This window comes from Merops nubicus, unplaced genomic scaffold (assembly GCF_000691845.1).
Source record: "Merops nubicus isolate BGI_N331 unplaced genomic scaffold, ASM69184v1 scaffold3046, whole genome shotgun sequence".
NCBI classification, from domain to species: Eukaryota; Metazoa; Chordata; class Aves; order Coraciiformes; family Meropidae; genus Merops; species Merops nubicus.
In genome coordinates this window covers 5,513-20,284 of record NW_008616773.1, presented here as the reverse complement: position 1 = coordinate 20,284, position 14,772 = coordinate 5,513, and the positions used below count along the sequence as shown (strand labels likewise).

Sequence of the window (14,772 nt, the reverse complement as noted above, 5' to 3'; positions counted from 1 at the left end):
TGAGCACGGTGAGCATTCTGGTGTCTAGGAGAAGTTCATATGGCAGGCAACTCCCACGTATGGTGCAGTGTCACTAAAAACATGTCTTGGGGATGCTCAGTGGAGTGGCTCCCAGCACACAGCCATTTCCTACCAACTGTGCAACCTTCCCTCCAAAGATACCTGATTTTTCTTTCATTAACAGTTCACAGTGTCTACCTACTAACTTCAGATAGCTTAATAACTGTGTTTCCTGTCACTGTTTTGGGTGGTCTGCCTTGTCAAGAGGGAGATGAGCTTTTTAACTACTGAATCAAGTCTTTGGGACCTTGTAGAATTATTCTGTCAACTTGTCCATAGAAAACTAGAAGGCTGCAGGTTCTGCAGCACAGCTTGTGCAGTGGTGCAGGTGGGGTGGGCTCACATGGGGGAGTGGTGACTTCTCTCTTTCAGGTCACTGTCACGAGAAAGCTCCAGGTGGCAGCCACGACAAGGAGAAATACTTTGATGACCACCATGGCTCAGTGACAGCAGTGGCAGAAGGACACTCTGAAGGAAGTACAGAAGACCCAGAAGTCCTTACTCAGAGTTCAGCAAGGGATCCCTCTTTCCTGAGACTGGAAAGTAAGTCAGCCTTAGAAAAGCAGTGCTCACAAACGGGTTGGTTTCTGGGTTTTTCAGAAGAGCTGTCTTCCTTCCTCCTCCATTTCCCCACCCTCTGTCTGGAAAGCAACAAGTAACCCCTAAAACTTGAAAAAAAGGGTTTCATTCTGTTCACTGTTCTTCCTCTCCAAGTCTAATGTCAAAATGCCTTAAATCAAAAAATGAAATAGAGGTTTCAATGCTTTCCAAGCCGAAGGATGGAGTTTCTTGCAAGATTCTACACAGACATGTTGGGTGTAGCTCAGTGAATTCTGTATCAGCTGTGCCAGACAGAAGGGAAGAGAAATTGTGGCTGAGGCACAGAGCACTTGATTCAGTCTTTCCTGCACGTATCTAGAGACAAGACACCACCTGTTGACTCCTTCAGAGAGGCAGAATGCTGGGGTGGAAAGAAAACTGATGGAAGTGGTCTAGAGGTGTTGATTTTTGAAGCAACAGTTGGTTGCAACACTTAACTCTGCATTCTCCAGTCCCTCTCTCCATTTGCAGTGTGTGGTAGTCAGTGATAGTTTGTGCAAGTGGACAACAGGTCCCATGGAGAACACCTGATTTTGTCTGATTCATGGGAGCAGCAGGAAGAGAATTTTGGGTGGTTTTCTTCTCTTCCCTCTTAGACACAGTCAGTGCTGAGAGCAACGGTTCAGAAGGAGTGGAGGGGCCAGAAGACCATCAGATGTCTGAAGAGATGCTGGCTTTGGTGGATGAGTTTGAAAACTCTTGGCCTCAGGAAGGTTTTGAAGGGGCCCTGGAGGTCAAAGGCCGTCGGATGGACCTGCAGGGAATCCGAGTCCTGAAGAAGGGAGCTCAGGATGCACTCACTAGCTCCTGTTTTGGGGACTGTGGTGATGATGATGAAGCTGAATGGGTAAGTTTGGATGAGTTCACTTAAATCTTGTACCAGCTGACTATTGGGGAGGAGGGAAAGATGAGGAGAGCTCAGGGGGTTTAGGAACTTCCCCTGTGGGCCTCAGCGAGCTGGTTCATGGCTTGTGTGAGGTGAACAAGTAGTTTCAATCCATCTTCTCCATCCACCCAGGGCAGGGGTGGAGTCCCCACCCCTGGAGGGGTTTCCAAGCTGTGGAGATGTGGGGTGAGGGACAGGGGTTAGTAGTGACCTGGCAGTGCTGGGTTAACAGTTGGACTTGATGATCTTCAAGGTCTCTTCCAATCAGAATGATTCTGTCATCCTAAGTTGTGATTATCAGCATCAAGAGCTTAGAATGATGCTGGCTGCCTTCAAAGCTCTAGGTAACAGAAAGAAGAAAAGGTTCTGAAGGTTTGAGAAGTTCCAGTTAGCATGAAAACAATGAAATATCTCTTGTCATCATGTTACAAACAATGGATCATGAAAAATGCTTTTCAGTTCTCTCAAAGTTATATTGTTTTTCTCTTCTCTTGCTGACTGAAGCTGTGTGCTTTGGCTGCATGATGTGATGCAGTGAAAGGGATCAGGCTCAGAGAATGAGGCTCAGGTTGAGGTGGGGAGGGAGAGAGAGATCTCATCTGAAACATCTTTGAAACTGAATCTTTGGGCTAAAACAAGGAGTGCATTGGAGCTGGTAACATTCATGGTGTTTCTTACTGTTAATCTTGCCAATACTGTTGTTTTGGTAGATCACTTTTCAAGTCAAACGTTTAAAGAAACCAAAAGCTGAGAACTTGGATCTCCAGGAACCAGCTGGGAGAAACGGGGAAGAAGGGAACAATGGAGAAAATGAAAACTTGTACCAAACTGCCCTGGAGATCAGTGGACCAAAGATACCCTCTCCTGGACCAACAGGTAACCTGCTGCTTCTAGGGAAAGCAAGTTGTCTGCAGCTTTTGTATTACTTGGGTTTTATTTCCTTTGTAGTTTTTATATTACACAGGTTGATGACCATAAATATGCATCACAAAGAGATGCTTGTGGAGAAAGCAGAAATCTCTTCTATCTGCACCTTCTTCAGGAAGTGTGGCATATCTTTACCTGCTGAATGGCAACTTTCTAGTGAATTCCCAGAACTTCTGGGGATGAGGGAGAGGAAGAGAGGTAGATCTTGTGAGTAGAAGAGAAGAGGAGGTTTTGATGATCTTTAATTTCTCTGCCCATTCAGTTTTAATCAGATGAGACACACCCCTTCAGGGACAAATGCAGCATGAGAGCTTGAGTTGATGGCTGACTAAACATAAAACAATGCAACTCAAAGCCAAAAGGCAGAAAACTCTATTAGAAATAAAAAGAAATAAACTCAGTGTTCTGCTGGAGTTGGTTTGGTTATGTTATAAAAGAAAACTTCCAGATTTCTGTTACAGAGGAGTGGTTTTGGACCAACAGGGACGACATGGTTTGGAGAGAGGTGGAGGTTTTGCTGGCTGAGTCAGAGGGATTGGAGAGTGCTCTGTGACTGTGGTGGGAGCTGGTTCCACTGGTGTGTTCAGGTGGACAGAAATCATCAGCACATGGCTGCTTGGGATGAAGTTTAGAGCTGCTGAATCCTGTTGGTGCCAAAGAAGAGAGCTGAATTAATTGGCCCCCATACTTTTTGTATTGCCTTGATTTCAGTGGAGGTAAAATCTTTGTCAGAGGGATGATGTCTAAGCAAAGATGGGTTCTCCAAGACATTTTAGTCCATGACAGTTTGATGACCTAGAAAGTGATTTCGCATTTTCCAGGCTTTTACATTAAATCTTTAACAAGCTCCTTTTTTAGCAACTGGCTAACTTAGATTACTAAATTAAATATTTCAGTAGGGGGGAGGGATTACATGAAAACAGAGATCATTTAGGAGCACATAACTGTCCTTTCCTTGATGTGTCTTCTCTCCCCTGAGCTACTTTTGAGGCTTTGTTACATGACATCCCTTGGTTGTACAGCAGTTCTCCTCCTAAGGGGCAGGGTCTGCTGACGTCCTCTTCACAAGCACTAAACCATCACCAGCTTCAGGAACATGCTGGAGGTCACCTGGGGAGCTCCTGCTAGAAGAGGGAAGTGGCTGTTCCAGAGTTTGATACCTCTCAGACTAGTCTCTGGGTACTTCTTCCAGGCTTCTCACTTTTTTTTGTGCAAGTAGGAACTCCCAACCAGATAGTTCACAGTGGTGGGGATGAGAAGTGACCATTCCCCCCTGAAGTTTCCTTGTCTTTCTCAAGGTTCATTTTCCTTGGGTCAGAACACATGGTGTTACAGACTTCACTGGTAGTTTGCAAAAACAAAGTGAAGCATTTTACTATGCCTTGGATGGGAAACAGGCTTTGCCTCCAAATGGGCAAAATTTCAGGTAACTAGAAATAAATGCTGAAATACTGCCTACGTAGCTGCTGCACTAGTCTGGCATGTTGGTAAACTTGGCTTCCTGCTGTGCAGATTTACAGCTACAATCAATTTTTCTCATTTTCCAAACAGTTAGGATGTGTCTGATAGGAGAGGAAAACGTTTCCCAACAGTTAAGACAAGCTGGGTTCCTAGGACTTGGTGCAGCACCCACCAAATGGAAGGGACAGGTGTCAGTCAGCTTTCATTCCCATCAGATCAGATCCTTAAACAGTCTTCACTGAAAAGAACCAATGTATTTTTCACCTGGGATGGTCAGAGGATGGAGAAATCAGCTTTTATTAGTTCCTGCTGTAGCTGCAGAACATAAATGATGACTCACTTATGAACTTGCTTTAAGGACACGTAAGTGGAGGTGTCACCCATAAACAAGAGTGGAGATTGTGCTTAGTGTGCAGCTGTTGGAAAAGCATCATGAAACAGGTCTGCAGACTCCACCTCCTGGTCTGTCCTGTGTGGGACCCAGTTCTGTCTTTGGATCCCACAAGTTCCATTCACTCTGTTTAGATTCGGGAGTGTTGTGAAAGGCATCTGGCTGCAGGACCGTGGCTGTTAGAACCTAGGGAATGGATCCACTGCTATAAAGTGTTTTCTAAAGCATTGTACTAAAGTAGAATATCTTTCTGCTTCCAGTTTCTTCTGATTTCTGTGCTGTTTATTGTTCTTCCCCAAGGAACAAGGCGTGACTATCGTAGCCTTGGCTGGCCAAGCCCTGACGAGTGCCTGAAACTCCGCAGGGTAGAGCTTACAACTGTGGCCAGCACATGGCTTGCTGTTTCTGCTAAAAACATTGAGTAAGTATCCTGTATGTGGACCTTAAATAAGTTCCTCACACAGAGCAAGACAGTCAGGTGGCCTTCAGTGTGTGTAAACTGAAGATTTTGGTGTTCTTTTAGAGGAAGAAAGAGTAAGGTGCTCCCCAGAGGTCCCTGCCAGGAGTTCTAAGAAGTTGGAAAACATTGTGTTCTTCCATCAACAGACTTGCAAGTGCATATGGAAGATGCAGTTTCTCTTGCTTCTTGAGCTGCTCCAGTGAGGTTCTGCCAGGTTCTGGGCAGTTGACACTCACCAGAGAATTTTAAAATGATTCTCTTGTTTTCTTCTCCTCAATCTATTTTATGACCTTTGCAGCATTACAGAACACATTGATTTTGCCACACAGCTGCAAGAACCAGCCATGGAGCCCCTTTGCAACCCAAACCTACCAGCCAGCATGCATACTTTGGACCACCTGCAAGGTGTCTCTGGTCGGGCCAGCTTGCATTACACTGGAGAAAGTCAACTGAAAGAGGTATGCCAGGGCTTTGTGCTCAGAGCTCTTGAGGAAGTAGTGACAGAGATCAGGCTGCTGAGTTGGGCAGAGGGGAACCCAGTGAAGTTCAACAAGGACAAGTGTAGAGTCCTGCACCTAGGGAGGAATAACCCCATGGACCAGCCCAGGTTAGAGGCTGACCTGCTGGAAAGCAGCTCTGCAGAGAAGGACCTGGGAGTCCTGGTGAACCACAGGTTGCCCATGAGCAAGCAGTGTGCCCTCATGGCCAGTGGCATCCTGGGGTGTATGAAGAAGAGTGTGGCCAGCAGGTCAAGGGAGTTTCTCCTCCCCCTCTATTCTGTCCTAGTGGGGCCACCTCTGGAATACTGGGTCCAGCTCTGAGCTCCCCAGTTCAAGACAGGCAAGGAGCTGCCAGAGTAGAGTTCAGTGGAGGGCTACAAAGGTGCTGAGGGGCCTGGAGCATCTCTGTGAGGAGGAAAGGCTGAGAGCCTTGTGGCTGTTCAGCATTGAAGAAGACTCAGAGGGGATGTGTTCAACACTCATCAGTATCTGAAGGAGGGGGGGCAAGAGGCTGGGGCCAGCCTCTTGTTGGTGGTGCCCAGAGACAGGACAAGGGGCAACGGGCCCAAACTGGAACCCAGGAGGTTCCAGCTGAACAGGAGGCAAAATTCTGTCCTGTGAGGCTGGCCGAGCCTGGAGCAGCTGCCCAGAGAGGCTGTGGGGGCTCCTGCTCTGGAGAAATTCCAAACCCACCTGGACACCATCCCGGGCACCCAGCAGGGGGTGAGCTGCTGGAGCAGAGGGGTTGGAGGAGATGATATCTAGAGGTTCCTTTCAGCCCCTGCCATGCTGGGATTCTGTGAATGAAAAGCCCACCTGAGCACACATAAACTTCTACCAGTGCCATGCAGTTACAGCAGTGTGTGAGGATGCACACAGTATTAACTCAAGGTAGGGATGTTTAAGTTGTGACAGGTTACAGCAGTTGTCAGAGACTGGGAGAAAAAAGACAGCAACAAATGAGGGACATCTCTTACCAGGTTCCAGCATCTAAACACTTGCTCTTCCTCTTCCACAGGTGCTACAGAACCTTGGCAAAGACCAGTACTCCCCACAGTCCCTAGAACAAGTTGGCACTCGAATAGCCAAAGCTTTGGAAAAGGTGTGTGTGGGTGAGGGGAGTGGGGACTCTGGGCTCACCACTCCTCAGTGACACACTGGCCAAGCCACTCTGGAACCATGTGTCTGAAATCCCTCTCAAGGAATGCATTAGTGCTTGGAGCAGGGGTTTGTGTCTCTCCAGCATCTGTCATGCCCTCACAGGTGTTGTGGAGCTGTGTCCTGGGCTTACCCTGTCCAGCATTCTGCACATCTCCCTGCTAAAAGCCCAGCTGGCCAGATGTCCCAGAGCTCCCAGCCCCGTGGTCACTGTGTGTCCAGCAGTGCTCAGCCCTCCTCTTCCTGCTTGTGCTGCATTGACCTGGAGCATGTGGGCTGTGGAGTTAGGGCACAGCTCAGCCCTCCAGCAGTGCTGCTGGCACACTGTGGTCGGGCAGGTGATGGGCAGGGGCTCCTCCCTTTGCTGCCTCCTCCCTTCCCTACCCCATGTGGCGTTGGGCTGAAGTGTCAGGTGCCTTCTGGCACCACGTGCAAGGCTGCTCTGCCTTGAGAAAACCAAAGGAAGAAGGATAGGAAAGAGGGCTCAGCCAGAACAGTTTGGTTCCCCCAGCCTGTTCCACCAAAAGCCATCCCAGGAACTTGTTGTGCTTTGAAACTGAAGCCAATGTAGCTTTGTCCTTCCCCAGAAGTAAAGGTGTTACTGTTATGCTCACCTTACAAGACTTCCTTTCTTTTCCCTGTAGATGTGCACTGCCTTGTTCTCCTGCATGCTGCAGTTCCCCCTGCAGCCAGCAGGCTTGATCCAAAAAGAAGCTGAGAATTTAGTGCTGAGACCAGAACTCTTGTGTTGGAAATAAAATTCAGTTCTTCTGTCTACCACTCTCATTCAGTATTCACAAGAGCTAATCAAACAAATCAAGATGGCTACTTATCTAATTGCACATGTGAGCATAAACAGTCATTTACTGTATCTGAGTCCACAGAATTCCAGCACACAGTGTTTTCCTGTCTGCCACGTGACGTGGGAGTCAGCCAGCTAGAGGCACCAAACTCCATCAGCTGGGCCTGGCAGGCATCTGCTCCTTGCTGCAGCCCACAGCAGCCTTGCTCCTTCCCCTGACTACAGAGAGCCCACCAGCTGACTCAGCTCAGGTTTTGGCTTGCTGCTGGGTGGTGTGTGTACACAGCATCAGGCAGCTGCTTAGAAGCTGTTGTGGCTGCTGAAACTTGTTGCTGTTGAAAGGTGTTTGGTGGCTGTTCCTTCCTTAAGGAAATGATGTTGCATGTGGAGTTTGAGCTGCATTTGGCAATCTCATTTACCTGTTTATATGTTGTTAGATAAGAAACTTTGTGCTTCAAATAGTGTCATGGCATTTTTAAGTGTAACACCCTCTGACTGCAGCATCTCTGTCCAGAAAAGGCTGTTCAGCCTGGAAGAAGACTCAGAGGGGATGTGATCAACACTCATCAGTATCTGAAGGAGAGGGGGCAAGAGGCTGGGGCCAGACTCTTGTCAGTGGTGCCCAGTGACAGGACAAGGGGCAATGGGGATAAACTGGAACCCAGGAGGTGCCACCTGAACAAGAGGAAAAAATTCTTTCCGTTGCGGAGCCCTGTAGCAGCTGCCCAGAGAGGCTGTGGAGTCTCCTGCTCTGGAGAGATCCCAAACCTGCCTGGGCACCACCCTGGGCACCCTGCTGTGGGTGAGCTGCTGGAGCAGGGGTTGGAGAAGATGATCCCCAGAGGTCCCTCCCAACCCCACCCCTCTGCGATTCTACGACTCTAACTCAAGAGCTGAAATAAATGGGAGGAGTGAGAGGCAGGAAGAACTCCTTCACTTCAGTGGCTTTTGACTGCTTTTTGTGGTGTCCTTTTCCCAGAACCAGACCTCCTGGGTCCTGTCCAGCATGGCAGCTCTGTACTGGCGGGTGAAAGGCCAGGGGAAGAAGGCCATCGACTGCTTACGGCAGGCGCTGCACTACGCACCCCACCACATGAAGGTGAGCACACGGGTGCCTGCTGCCCAGGCCAGGGCCTCGGGCCTGCCACGGGGCAGCTCTCACTGTCTGTCAGGTCTCTGAGGTGTATTAGGCCTTACCTAGTTGTGGTCAGACCTTAAAAAGGACAACTGCCAAAGAGGTGCAGCAGTTCGGTGGGTTTGACACCTCCCTGAGCAACACGGGCTTGAACTTCCCCCCCATTCAGAACGTCCCTGGAGGAGTTTTGAGATGTGGGGAGTGTATCTTCTGGTTGTGCTTTTAAAGCAAGGCGGGACACCTCCATGAGGAGCTTAAATCTTTAGCATTTGGGCTGTGAATCCCAGCAGGACACCAGTGCCTGACCGGGCAGCAGCTCTGGCTGGAGGTTTACTCCAAAAAGGCACCACTTTGGACATAATCTTTTGGCTAGTGTTTGAGTTGAGTAAAATGTTTGCCCCATGGTATGCTGAGCACTGTAATGTCTGTTCTTACACACCAAGCTCCTCCTTGCAAGCTGATAAAGCCACAAATCATGCAGCACTGAAAAATGTGCCCTCCTTTTTGAATCTTGGCCTTAAACCCTTCTCTGTGTGATGTGTAAGGGTCAGAGTACAGATTGGAAAGGATAGTTTGGCAAGATCCTGGGGTAGCTGTGTGATGTAATGTCTCTTGGGACTGACTGCCCCTCCAAATCTGTGCTTTGTTTTACTCCTCCTCTCTGCCTGCAGAGAGAACAGTGGGTCTGGTTTGTAAAGATGCAGCTGCAGCTTGAGCTCAGTGAGGGCTAGCACTGACTGAACAGCTATTTCATGTCTGGTTTTACCCTCCTCTTGCCTTTTGTGCACTCTGGCTGCTTTCTCTTGCCTTTTCTCATGTAAATAAAAAGGGAATTAATTTTCCTCTGGGCAGGCTTCTTTTGTGATGCTGCCTTCCCTCATGTCTGCTTGGCAAACATGAAGGATTTAGCCACCAAAGGTACCCCTTGCCTTGCAGAGCTCAAGGAGGCAGGGATGGAATACACCCAGAATGTTTTGTTTGTCCTGTTGAGGGCGCCTAAGACTTGCTCCTCAGCAGCATTTTGTCCTTTGGAGGGAGGAAGCCCAGCTCCCAGGGAGTCTGTTATGGCTGTCAGGGCTCAACAGTTTTGTCAGTCAGACAAGGTCACAGTCTGGAATCCAGGAAATAAAAATGTACCATGAGTGGCTAGCTGAGAAAAGTGTGTTTGTGGCTGTTTTCCAGCATCATCCAGGAATTCTGGGGCAGAGGCAGGAGAAAAAAATACAGGGCATCAGCTGTCCTGATGGTCAGACCCTTTTGTCACTTCCCTGCCATCCCTTTTATGCAAGAGCTGGAGGAGGGTGGTCAGACAAGCAGCTTTTCCTGTCTCTGAGAAGGCATCTCATCTTTGGGGAGAACACTGGTGTAGGAGCATCTAAAAAACAGAAGTGCACCCTGGGATGCTTAAGGGAGTTCATTTGCCAGTCGTTTATCTACTCAGCAGTGTTAGTTACTGTGATGAGCAGATGGGTGTAAGTGAGGGGCTTTTGTTTATAACTGTTAGTGCCTTTTGCAGTAGTCAATTACACCAGAGTAAATTAAATTCATCCCTCTCCAAGTCACCAGGCAGCAGAGGGGGCAGCAACCAAGCAAGAGCAGCAAGGGTGGTGGAGTCTTCCACTTGTCCTGCTCATCCTGGGATGGTCTGAAGCAGAAAGACCCTCACTGTTGATCTCCCTTCTCTTGCAGGACGTGCCACTAATAAGCCTGGCAAACATCTTCCACAACGCCAAGCTCTGGAACGACGCCATCATCGTGGCTACCATGGCAGTGGAGATAGCTCCACACTTTGTGGTCAATCACTTCACACTGGCAAACGTCTACGTGGCAATGGTCAGTGGGCTGACACCCACTTGGGTCTTGTCTTTGGTACTCTGTGTGTGTGTGTGTATATATATATATAAAATTCATCTCACTAATAGTTTTGGAGGAGAAGCGCTCAAGAAGTTGGGGTGGGATCAACCAGAAAGAGCATTTTTTTGAATGCCAAACCTCTTATTACTCATTTTCTTCTTATTATTCATTTAGTACTTGAAGGCCAACATTTTTATAAGCTGGCTTCAGACTGCTGTCTGCAGAGCTTTGTTAAGAAGCAGCAAACAACTGATAATTTTGGTTGGCTGCCCATCTAAACACAGGGTGTTTTATAACACTGGGGAATGAATGATAAATGGAGTCTCCATCCTGAAGAGCTGAGCTTAGCATAAGTAGCAAAACCCAGTTCACAGTTGCAGTGAACAAACACAAAGGAAGTTTAATTGCAATATCTGGATTATCAACACCCAAAATCATTCACAGATGGAACTGAAATTTCTTTGTACTTTCTATGTGTTGGAATCTGCAGTTCAGCTTTCAGGGCATGCTCCGAACACAAAACGCTCCTTCCTTTCTCCTTAGTAACACTGTGGTGGCACTTGTGTGTTCTTCCTGAGCTTTAACAGGGCCTCCTCTTTCTCTACAGGAGGAGTTTGAGAAGGCCATGAAGTGGTATGAGTCAACCCTAAAACTCCAGCCCGAGTTTGCCCCAGCAAAGAATCGGATCCGCACCATCCAGTGTCATCTACTGCTGAAAAAAGAGCGACGCTCTCCGTAGAGATCAGCATCTTCCTCTGGTTTTTATCAGTGTCACTCTTCTCTCTTCTGCTTTTAAGTGTGCTAAGAGAAATTGTTGAATCAAAATTCTTAATGTGACTTTTGAAAAAAAAAAAAGAGATGGGATTTGGATCAAGGGGGTTTTTTGTTTATTTTTTTCTCCTCAAATGTAAGAGCGTCTTTGGAAAAATATATTTCACAGACCATAATTGGAAAACATCCGTGTAAATATACAACCAAGAAACTTCCATGAGTCCATGACCACCTGTACCAGGCCCCCAGACACCCTTAGTTTTTCCTTAAAGCTCAGGTTGGCATCAGCATCCCAAATATCTTGCTTCATGTCTGATGATCTAAGTCCGTGGAAAGGCCGAGCACACACGCATACCAAATAGAAAGAAGAGAAAATCAGCAGCTCAACGGTGTGAAATTCATGCTTTGTCCTCTCTTGTTCACTCCATACCATGTTACCTGCTTTTTTGGAAGGAGAGGGACAGGATTTTCAATGTTTATAAAAAATAATATTAGGACCATCAAGCGTTTTGGGAATTATTTCTGTTGGGGAATGAGGAGGAGGGAACAGCAGGACACTAAAGTTAAAAGTGGTTTTTAATGTTACTTGCAGAAAAAAACAAAACCTCACTAAAAAATCCTGATAAGGTATTTTATATTTGTCTCTATTTTCATGGCCCTCTGCATCCCTGAATGGTTGATTTACTAATTCTTTGTTCACTGTATTTTTAGCCATTTCAGAATAAGGTGCAAGTTTATGCTCACTCTGAGCCATACTTTCAGCTGCCGAGGAGGAGGAGGAGGAGAGAGGTGGTGTCAAGGTATCATCAGCAAATAAGTCAGGTGGAAGATTTCCAAATCAGTTCTCTCTTTGGTTGGTGGAGGACACGATTCTCCAGAGTTCATTGTTGAATCAACAAGGGCACATATTTGAAATAAAATAAACAGTTTCTGGACAAAGCACAGCTTCTCCTCTCATCTTTGCGTGGCGTGCCGGTCGCAGGGGTCTGGGAGTCTCCTTCAGACAGAGCTGGGAGGCAGGGGAGCTGTTCACACTCCCAGTGAGACAATGATTTTCTGCATATCTGTGCCAAATCCCTGCACCTCTGTGCCCAACTCCTTTTCTGTGTGAGGGGAGAAGGGAAAGTTTCACTACATCAGCTGTCACGTACCCTGCCCTCCAGCTTTTAGTGTTTCACCTGGTGCTTACTGATTCTTCTTAAAGAATCACTTTTTATTGTAAACTGTTTATTCACAAACTTACTCTTTTCTTTTTTCAGTCTTTTTCAGTGATGGAAATTAAGAACAAGTGTAGCAGTGGTGGAAACTGTGACATCAACATAATTTTGTCAGTGCTGTAACTTTGTACTTCAGGAAAGGACCCCTGAATATTTTTAATATGTAATGTAAGGTGAGCAGTTCTAATGACAATTTTGCCTCTGTTTCACAGATTAATTTTTGTCCATCTAGAAGGGCTGACAGAGGTATGAGCAAGTGCTGCTGATGGGTAGATTTTTATTAAAAATGGGCAAATGTGTTAAATTTCTGCCAACAGAACCAATGGCATATCAAAGCCTTCCCTTCCCAAGGCTACTTGGAGGCTGGATGTTCTTGACTGGAGATATTTATAATAAACTCCAAGAGGAAGATCACTTTCTGGAAGGTCAGAGCCACCACCACTAGGATCATGGGATAATGAATTACAGAGATGTTTCAGGTAGAGGGGTGGGAGTGGAAACCACTAAGACAGGTAGAAGTAAATGGAAAGTTTTACACGAGCTAGAAAAAAAGTTAAAGCAAAGGTTTTCCTTGAACTAAAGGAATATGCAGAGAGGCTGCATTTATTCAGTTTCATTAACTGATCTGCTTTACTTTTATAGTAGTTGATAAATATTTGGGAATCACTGAAGTATTTTAGGTATATTTCATCCAGTAGTTTTAAAATGGGATGTGCAGAACCTCTTGGTACAGAGGATCCACCTTACTACCTGGCTTCCTCCTGTGTCCAATCAAGTGATTGCCCCACACTGAACTCTTTCTCTGCTGCATCTGTCTCAGTGATGATGAGGGAGGCCAGGATTTAAGGGCAGAGTATGGCTGGTCTGTAAGAACCTTAAGCAGCAATATGTGGAGCACAGATGGTCATCCTTGGCTTTGACAAAAGATGGAATTAAAATAGACCTTTTCTGGATCACCAAGGATTATGCTCATAGGCAGCACTGATGGGCACTTAAAATGAGCTGGTTGTACTCCAGGCAGTTTCCATCTTGCTCACTGTGGTGTTTATTTTTTATTAAAAGCAGCAAGGTGTGCTGTGCACAGACATCACACAGAATGACCCTACTATAAGCTGGCATTGCCAGCAAGGAGAGAGCAGGGCTTGGCTCTGCTTGCTCTGTTTGAATTTCCAGACAACTTCCACCTTAGAAGTGGGCCTGCAAAACTGCAGTAGTTGGACTTGATGTAGTTTGAGGTTTTTTTCTGAATCTTGGTTAAGTCCTTTAAGGGAATGTGTACTGCCTTAGCCTCATAAAATTTGTCCAGCTGTTCATGTGCTGCTGGGTTGCTGTGTGCAGTCACCTGCCCTACAACTGACTTGAACAGAGCCCACCTGTCCCTCTTAACTCTTCTTTTCAGAAATTCATGGTAATTATTCTAGGTGTGCTGCACAGGGCCACTGATTAATCTACTGTGCAATGCTGGCTCCAACCCTGGAGGAGGTGAGAGGAAGACTCTTCTTCCTCATCTCCATGTCTTCAACCCTCCTGTATAAATGCAAAGAAGGGTGGGGTTGAATGTTTTGGGCTGTGTTCAAAGGTGAGTCAAACAAAAAGCAGTTGTGTTGGTGGTGTGAAGGGAAGATGAGCTGGGCAGCATGTTGAAAGGAGAGCCTGTGAATTCTGTGGAGCAAAGGTGCAACTCTCTGCAGGGTGAGCTGGCTGGTGAAGGGTGGAATTCACCTCCTTCCTTTGGAGCTGTTTTTAAATAAGCTGAGGTAGTTGTCTAGGCTCTTTCTTCAGTACATGGAAAAGTTGATTCTCTTCAGAGGGTGATCCACCCTCCTGGGTGTAGAATGAATGTGACAAACTGCCTCTTTGAACAGCTTCTTCCTTTCCAGTCACTGCTGAGGTACCTTTGACCAACTGCACTTCAGTATGATTGCTAACAATGAGACTTAGTTACTCATTTCATATTGACTGGCTCTGCTAAACATATTGCCTAAATAGCCTCATTTAGGGCTATAGTTAGACATAAATGGGAAAATCTTCTCTTCTCAAAACAAAAAAAAGGCTTTTTTTTTTCCACAATTGTTTTCAGAGCATACCCACAAATGAGGATCAGATAGGATAAAAAAGAGAGTGTCCATTTGTTTGCAGATAGCAGCATGCTCCTGACATCCAGGGCCTTTTGAGGACAGAAGCTGCAGGAAGAGAATCAGGTATTTCTGTCTATGGAGCAGTGGGTTTGGTTGACCATTGATGCCATAATTGTACTGGTCAGGGCTGCCCTGATGCCACATCAGAAAGAAGATCCCAAAATGTGATGCTGGCACCCAGTGTGACCACAGCATCCCACTCCAGCCACAGATCTTACACTGCAGAGGAGGGTGGCATCTTGCTCTCCACAACCTGTGGACACCCTGCACCACCTGCAATGGCCATTTGGCATAACAGACCAAAGAGACTCATCACAAAAGTTCCCTGATGGAGCTTCCAACCTTCTTTTCTCACTCACACCCCATCTCCTTTGCTCTTACAGAAAAAAACATTAAAAACTAGTAGTTGCCA

At 46.7% G+C, this 14,772-nt stretch overlaps 1 protein-coding gene across 1 annotated transcript; it reads left to right on the top strand.

The window, feature by feature from the left end:
* Positions 1 to 432: 432 nt before the first annotated feature.
* LOC103775465 (tetratricopeptide repeat protein 17-like) lies at positions 433 to 10,973 on the top strand (the record flags this gene model as incomplete). The annotated part of the gene is made up of 9 exons (XM_008942921.1): positions 433 to 603; positions 1,257 to 1,507; positions 2,257 to 2,422; positions 4,626 to 4,746; positions 5,084 to 5,243; positions 6,304 to 6,387; positions 8,225 to 8,344; positions 10,070 to 10,213; positions 10,842 to 10,973. Coding segments are annotated over 9 exons (1,349 nt in total), but the record flags the coding sequence as incomplete, so codon positions are not given.
* Between the last annotated feature and the right edge of the window lie 3,799 nt (positions 10,974 to 14,772).